General features: G+C 24.5%; 1 protein-coding gene across 8 annotated transcripts in view; it reads right to left on the bottom strand.

The window, feature by feature from the left end:
* Positions 1 to 1,118: 1,118 nt before the first annotated feature.
* LOC145249656 (E3 ubiquitin-protein ligase rfwd3.S-like) overlaps positions 1,119 to 10,040 on the bottom strand; it is a 159,857-nt gene continuing 150,935 nt past the window's right edge. For all 8 annotated transcript variants that reach the window (XM_080111432.1, XM_080111431.1, XM_080111435.1 and 5 more), the window contains 2 exons: positions 3,823 to 3,993; positions 1,119 to 2,191 (listed from right to left, as the gene is read on the bottom strand). In XM_080111432.1, coding sequence (XP_079967558.1) covers positions 2,042 to 2,191; positions 3,823 to 3,993 — 321 coding nt within the window. In that variant the 3' untranslated portion in view covers positions 1,119 to 2,041. The remainder of the gene's footprint in view (positions 2,192 to 3,822; positions 3,994 to 10,040) is intronic.

Below are 10,040 nucleotides of genomic sequence, written 5' to 3'. Positions count from 1 at the left end.
CTCTTTAAGACAAATCTAATTCAATCCACACGATAATAATAATCATCTTCTGGTTCAGATAATTCGGCAATACCCCGGGTGCGCTAATATGCAACATAACTAAATATGTAAGAACATTTTTTTTACATTCATTTTTTCAATAAAAAAAAAGAAAAATTCATTCTGAAATAAAAGTCAACAACGAAAAAATTCTGTTTACAGATGTGATATTGCTACTACTACTGATAGTTTTTAATCTAAACTCAAATAATTTTTTTCTGGGGTATCATTTTAAATTGCTAGTTACCATAAGAAAAAAACAAGATACAATTATACTTTTAATGGATAAAAACAGTAAAAAGATTGATTTACTTAACAGTGAATGTCTAAAGAAATTTTTTCTTCAAAATTTTCAACACTTGTCATGTTTCAATACAAAAAAGAAAAAAAAGTAGTCAAAAGTATTCGGACACCCCAAACTGTTAAAAGTGACATCTATTCTAAACTAAACTAATAATTTTCCAAATTTCATGACAAAATTCTTAAACCAAACAGTACCTTATCAAAAACATTGTTTTATGATGTTCACATTTTCATCACTTTATTTGCTTAAAACTCTTAAAATATATAATGTACATTATTATTTATTAATTCATTTGAAAGTATATTCATTTTCGAACAAAACGGTGGTATTTTGAGGACTTAAAGTGCTTTGGTTTTTAAAATATGATGATTTTATCAGAACCCCCTTGAAATCTGTAATTATCCAAAGCATTTTATAATCCGTGTGTATTACTAATTAAACAATGAATGCTAACATAACGAGTTTATTACATTTTAAAACATTGATGCAAACAATATGAAAATACAAATAATGCATAGAAATGTTGGTGCCAAAAACGAAGTTTGTGTGTTAAAAAAATTCTATGTTATTCAGGAAAATAATTGATAAAAATACTTTATCATGTGTCAATGCTTTTGGGATGGTTTAATATACAATTAATTAAACAAAAATTACTGTGTAGCCCATAACTATAGGTTCCTACCTTTCCCAACAACATTAGATTAAAATGGATTTGAACTGGTAGTGCACACCTGTTAAAAAAAAAAAAAAAAAAAAAAAAAAATGAAAGAAAATGTATTTTTATACAATTTTTTGTTTTGACTTTATTTGTGGAAACATTGTTAAAACTATTATCACATCCACACCCTGTCAGACAGTTTTATTTTTCTTCATTCAATGGGACAACAACAGGGAATGGAAAATATTTGATGGTTATTTTACAAAGACTAACTTTCAGTCAGCAACAAAATTACAAAAATATATTCTGTAAAAAAAACAAAAATCCATCTTAATCTTGGAATTTCCTGTGAAATGGAGTGGTTTTCTAAAAGCTCTTTGTATCAACCCTTTTTTTTCTCCCTGCCTCTCCAAACCACGCAGGAAAGCAACCAGATTCCTAGAAATCGTCTTTTGGCAGTTTGATAAGAATAGGAAAGAAGTGTTACAAAAAAAATAAAAATGGCAAATAAATTTTTTTCCTGATTTTTCTTCCATCCTTTAAATTTGATACTGTCAATTAAACACTGTATATACAAAACATATGAAACGAAAACATTGAAAAAATTGCTACATTATTTTGTAGAGTGGTTCAATTTTCTATGTCAGTTAAAATAGTTTGATTTTTCGACTACTTTTTTAGCTGTACTCCCTAATAGGAAACTGAACTGCCTCTAAAATTGAACAGCAACAAGTTTTTCAAATTGATATGGTAAAAAAAAATAAAATTTAGGAGGAGACTTAAGGATTTTTCTGGAAATATTAACTCCAGGAGGAAGTTCTTAAACTTCCATAGCAAATTGAACCTAAAAATTGAACATGTCGATTTAAAATAAAATCAATTTTGTGTTTAATCAATAGGAAGATATAAAAAAAAATTGAAGACATGTAGGTATTGTATTGCATATACGTTTGCCAAAAATACCAGTTATTAGGTTGGATGCACACCAGTCAATTGATGAGGACCAATTTTAGCCACAATATTTAAAAGAAAATGAAAACTCATTTTTTCCATTCACAAAATTTGAGTTTCTTGTCCGTGAGTGCCAAAAGGAAATGGTGGTTCATATCAATGTAGCACAAGTCAACAACAGTGCCGTCGCAAAGGACATTCTGGCTTAAAGAAAAGGTTTGGCTGTTCCAAATTTTTACCTGCAAACAAAAAGGAGAAAATCAAAGTTTGGTTTAGTAGCATATTGGCTATTTTTTAAAAAGTTTATTTGATTCTTAAACAATATTGTAAATGATTCATGAAACACAAGTTGCAATTTTGTCCATAGTAGGGAAGATAAAAAATGTTAATCGAACATTTACTTTTTGTAGAGTAGACTCACTCATCTTAATAATGGACTGCCTCTAAATCAAATTAGACTAGAATTGCAGTTTTTTTTAGTATTTGTGCTCTTGCTCCTAGAATTATGTGTGGCATTCAATAATAACCACACTCCACATTAGGCAAAACCTGGTATCACAAAGAGTCCACGTGGAGAGGCATATCAAAAGTGGATACAATTTGCAAGTCATAAGATGAACGTATATGAAAGTATATTTTTTTATCGTCCTCGGAGATGCAATTAAGTTTGAAGCTTTAACCTGTTGACTAAGTCATCCCTCCAATTATGTCGTTCATTCAAATATTCTCAATAAAGTTTGTTTTCATTATGTTCTCTTAAAACTTTTATTTTTTTATTGTGGAAGAATATTATACAAGTTCAACTTGTATTTTCTTTCCAACCTTTTTAAGAATACCCCCCCCCCCCACCTGCCTCCCCACATTCTTCTGGAAATCAACCTGCTTGCTTTTGTCCTTTTACTGCAAAACAGTAAACAGGTTTGAAAAAGATTACCAACTTGGCCAAAATATAACCATATTTTGGACAAGTTAGTAATCCATTTTTTTTGAAAAAGTCCAAAATATAGTTATATTTTGGACTTTTAAAATTTTTGCTTTTTAAATTTCACTCTTTGTCATTATAAAAGAAAAAATTTGTAAATAATAATTTTTTTTTTCATCTGTGGAATATTTAAAGTATATTCATCTACAGAATGAATGTTTTGGGAAGATATATATATATATATATATATATATATATATAATTGATTAACATAAAAAAAAACTTCCTCCAATAAATGGTAAACTGCCAAATTAAGAAATAAAAAAATAAATGAAATTATTTTTCTCTCTTGCCAGGATAATCTTTGGGGAGGAGGGGGGTATCTTTTCTGTTCTGATATTATACTCCCAAACGTCAATTTTATCTGAGGGAGGGGGAAGGGGGGAGAGAGTAATTTTTGTTTATCATCATATCATTGTCTTAGTGATTACCTCCTCCCATTTTAGCAAAAATATTCAACCAGGAGGGTATATTTTTGCTAGTTATTCATATATAACAACATATATGTAATTACTATTTAAATAACACTGCATGAATTAAAGTTAAAAAATAAAATTAATTTTTAATTATTTTCATCCCAATGGTCATTGATGATTTGGAGAAACTAAAGAAGTTCCGTAAAGTCTATTATTGTTAGATTTTGAAAAAAAAATTTAAAAGGAAGGAGTTTTAAGAAAATCAAAACTGGACACATTTAAACATGTACATAATGTTTATTATGTAATGAAAAATATGATATATATATATATATATATATGAAATTGTGAATAGATGAAGAATTATTTCTCTCTCACCCCTGTATGCTCATCGGATTGAGTTCTTAGATAAGAGAAATAAACTATGAATGTTTATAAAGGACAGAAAATTGAAGAAAAGTAATGAATGTACCCCTCGAGTGGCTTCATCTGATGCACAGACAAATAAATGGTCTTTGTTGAGAGGATGAGGAACAAGAATAGAGCGGGAAAGGAGAGTTTGGGTTGAACCACCATAAAACGTCTGAATTGGATTACAGCTACACAAGGAATTATTATCACCAATCATTCGTAACTCACAAACCTGCATGAAAAAAAAAAACACATTTTTTAATCTACAAAAGAAATTTGTTAAGAAATGTTAACACAGAAAGGATTTCAAGAAATTCTCTATCAAAATAAAAAGATAAAAAAAATAAATTCACGGTTGTCATTAAATCTTTGTCAAATCCTTTAAAAAAAAAAAAAAAAGATAGAAAACTGGATAGGTAAAAATTGCATGTTAATGTTTATTATTTTGAAATAAAAATATGCGACGCACAATGAACGCAGAAATCATGGTTTTATAAAAAAAAAATGAGTTTTAAGTGAATGTTAAAAATAGCATATCAATATATTTGTGAACAAAAGAATTGTTTTATTTGAAGAAACAACTTGACTTTCTGATCTTCATGCTGTTGTCAAAGTGCAGTATCTATTCTTGTTGAGGAGAAATCATTTTAACTGGGGCAATTTTTTTATGGTTCCGTCCAACATGTAATTTTTTGTGCAGCTCTAATTTTATTCTCATGGGGAAGTAAGTAACCAGGAACACAGAAAAATGTATATCTTAGTTTAGACGAGGCTTCCATATTTTATTAAACTGACAAATGCTATTGGTTTGAAAATTTAATGATTAAACAATTAGTCCAAATTATGAAATATTAACCATTACACACCAGTTAACGGGTTCTGTGATACCAATAATCTGAGATGTTTATAAAGAAAAAGTTAAAAGTATATGGAGCATTTATTTTACACAATATAACATTTCCTGCGCCATGATACTATGCATGTACATATAAAGGTTGCACATAATGCTTCAAATTTATTACTGTTTTCTATTTTCATTGAGAATTTTTTATTTTTGTTCATCGTTGAGTTTGGCGTGAAAAAGAAAGAACCAAGAGAAAAAAACCAAAACGGAAAAAAAGAACCAGGAAATAGGAAAATGAAAAGAGAAAAGAAAAAAAAAAAAAAAAAAGAAAAAAAGAGAGATCTTTCTAGCTTTTATAACGAAACTAGCCTGGGTGTGTGAAAGTGGGTGTAAGAGTGTTGGTTGAGCAAAAAAAAAAAACAAAAAAAAAAAACTGTAAGTGCAACAAAAAGATTTGGATTAGCAGGAGGTCTCGAACCTATAATGCATAGGAGGAAAAGGAGGTGAACAAAAGCAAGCGGTTTTATCACAGCACCCACATGTGTGTAAATGTATATATATATATATATATATATATATATATATATATATATATATGTATACACTCACATATATATATATATATACTTTGGTAGATACATATATATACATACATATATACATTCGTACATACATACATGTATATACATATATATATATACTTTTACATACGTATATACATATACATATATATACTTTTACATACGTATACATATATACATACTTTTACATACGTATACATATATGCATATATATATATATTTACATACGTATATTCACATATATATATACACATACGTATATATGAATATATATATGTACATACGTATATACAAATATATATATATATATACACATACGTATATATGCATATATATATATATGTACATACGTATATACATATATATATACACATACGTATATATGCATATATCTATGTACATACGTATATATGCATATACGTATGTACATACGTATATATGCATATACGTATGTACATACGTATATATGCATATACGTATGTACATACGTATATATGCATATACGTATGTACATACGTATATTGGCATATATATATGTACATACGTATATTGGCATTTATATATGTACATACGTATATGCATATACATATGTACATACGTATATTGGCATATATATATGTACATACGTATATGAATATACATATGTACATACATATATATACATATATATGTGTATATATATATACATATGTATATACATATACATATATATACATATATATACATATACATATATATATGTATATACATATATATACATGTACATATGTATATACATATACATATGTATATACATATACATATATATACATACATATACATATACATATATGTATATACATATACATACATATACATATATGTATATACATATACATGTATATACATATATATATGTATATACATATATATACATATACATATGTATATACATATATATACATATACATATATATATGTATATACATATATATACATATACATATATGTATATACATATACATACATATACATATATGTATATACATATATATACATATACATATATATATGTATATACATATATATACATATACATATATGTATATACATATACATACATATACATATATGTATATACATTTATATATACATATATATATGTATATACATATATATACATATGTATACATATGTATATACATATATATGCATATACATATAAAAATGCATATATATATATACGTATGTATATACATATATATATGTATATGTATATACATATATATACATATACATATGCATATATATATACATATGTATATACATATAAAAATGCATATATATATATACGTATGTATATACATATATATATATGTATATACATATAAAAATGCATATATATATACGTATGTATATACATATATATATATGTATATACATATAAAAATGCATATATATATACGTATGTATATACATATATATATATGTATATACATATAAAAATGCATATATATATACGTATGTATATACATATATATATATATATGTATATAACATATAAAAATGCATATATATATACGTATATATATACATATATATATGTATATACATATATAGATACATATATATATACGTATGTATATACATATATATATATATATGTATATACATATATAGATACATATATATACATATGTATATGCATATATATATATACATATATACACATGTATATGCATATATACATACATACGTATATACATATATAGATACACATATATATATATAACATATATATACATATATACACATGTATATACATATATATACATATGTATATGCATATATATATATACATACGTATATACCTATAATATAATACGTATATACCTATATATATAATACGTATATATATATACATATATATATACTATATATATATATATACTACGTATATATATATATATATATATATATATATATATACTACGTATATATAAATATACTACGTATATATATATATATATATATATATATACTACGTATATATATATATACTACGTATATATATATATACTACGTATATATATATATACTACGTATATATATATATATACTACGTATATATATATATACTACGTATATATATATATACTACGTATATATATATATACTACGTATATATATATATACTACATATATATACTACGTATATATATATATATATACTACGTATATATATATATACTACGTATATATATATATACTACGTATATATATATATACTACGTATATATATATATACTACGTATATATATATATATAATACGTATATATATATATACTACATATATATATATATATATACTACGTATATATATATATATATACTACGTATATATATATATATATACTACGTATATATATATATATATACTACGTATATATATATATATATATACTACGTATATATATATATATACTACGTATATATATATATATATATACTACGTATATATATATATATATATATACTACGTATATATATATATATATATACTACGTATATATATATATATATACTACGTATATATATATATATATACTACGTATATATATATATATATACTACGTATATATATATATATATACTACGTATATATATATATATATACTACGTATATATATATATATATACTACGTATATATATATACGTAGTATATATATATATACTACGTATATATATATATATACTACGTATATATATATATATACTACGTATATATATATATATATACTACGTATATATATATATATACTACGTATATATATATATATTACTACGTATATATATATATATACTACGTATATATATATATATACTACGTATATATATATATATATATATATATATATATATATATATACTACGTATATATATATATACTACGTATATATATATATACTACGTATATATATATATACTACGTATATATATATATACTACGTATATATATATATACTATATATATATATACTACGTATATATATATATACTACGTATATATATATATTACTACGTATATATATATATACTACGTATATATATATATATACTACGTATATATATATATATACTACGTATATATATATATATACTACGTATATATATATATACTACGTATATATATATATACTACGTATATATAATATATATACTACGTATATATATATATATATACTACGTATATATATATTATATATACTACGTATATATATATATATACTACGTATATATATATATATACTACGTATATATATATATACTACGTATATATATATATATACTACGTATATATATATATTCTACGTATATATATATATACTACGTATATATATATACTACGTATATATATATATACTACGTATATATATATATACTACGTATATATATATATACTACGTATATATATATATACTACGTATATATATATATAATACGTATATATATATATATATATATATATATATATACTACGTGTATATATATATATATATATATACTACGTATATATATATATATATACTACGTATATATATATACTACGTATATATATATATATATACTACGTATATATAAATATATATATATACTACGTATATATAAATATATATATATACTACGTATATAAATATATATATATATTATATATATATATATCTACGTATATATATATATATACAGTGATGATCATATTTATTGGCACGGTAAAATAAAAGTTAAATTTTGTCTAATAAATTCTAAAAAAGGGATTAAATTAAAGAAAATAACAAAGTATATTACGTATTTTTAACTGGCCTTTCCGATGCAGCAATCGGATTTTAGAAAAAATAAATAACAAAGGAACAACAAGCATAATTGCAAAAAACCCTTGTTCAAAATTATTGGCACGGCTTTATTTTTCTTTTAGTATCAGTATAATATCAATCAATTTCCGGTTTTACGTGCTTTCTGAACTTTTTTATAGCTATATTATGCTTGTTTAACGCTAATTCAGTGAATAATTTTTTTCAGTTAATTTTTAGATTGCGATTTATTTAAACTATTATAAGTGACTAAATTATAATTTTCAATCGCCATGGTTAAAACTAAGGAACACAGCGAAGACGTCAGGAAGCTTGTTGTAGCATGCCATACCAATGGGGAGGGCTATGATAAGATTTCAAAGAAGCTAAACCTTCCCAAATCCACTGTTAGAGCCATAATAAACAAGTTCAAATCGCAAGGCCACGTTATGAGTTTAGAGGGTAGAGGGAGAAAAAGGATTCTTTCCCCAAGAGATGAACGGAAAATTGTTCGACAAGTAAAACAAAACCCAAGGATCTCTGTTGGGGAGATTGTTGATGAACAGAGCACCTCTGGAGTGAATGTATCTCGACATACAGTTGGTAGAGTTTTGAAGAGAGCTGGTTTAAAAGCATGTCGTCCGAGAAAGACTCCCTTATTGAAGCCTATGCACCTGAAAGCAAGGCTAGCCTTTGCAAAACGTCATATTGATAAAGATGTTGCATTCTGGAAACGTGTTCTATGGACTGACGAAACGAAAATAGAGTTATTTGGCCATAATAAAGTGTCTTAAATTTACAGAAAATCTGGCGAAGCTTTCCTGCCTAAGAACACCATAACCACAGTGAAGCACGGTGGAGGCAGTTTGATGTTTTGGGGATCCTTTGCTGCCTCTGGACCAGGGCGACTTGTTAAGGTCACAGGTAGCATAAAAAAGGAAGATTATGTTAAAATATTGGATGAAAACCTGAAAGACTCTGCTTAAGAGCTCTCACTTGGTCGTCGTTGGTGGTTCATGCAAGAT

Source organism: Euprymna scolopes, chromosome 28 (genome assembly GCF_053919585.1).
Source record: "Euprymna scolopes isolate OS-2025 chromosome 28, ASM5391958v1, whole genome shotgun sequence".
In the NCBI taxonomy this organism is placed as follows: Eukaryota; Metazoa; Mollusca; class Cephalopoda; order Sepiida; family Sepiolidae; genus Euprymna; species Euprymna scolopes.
This window is presented reverse-complemented; position numbering and strand designations above follow the sequence as displayed.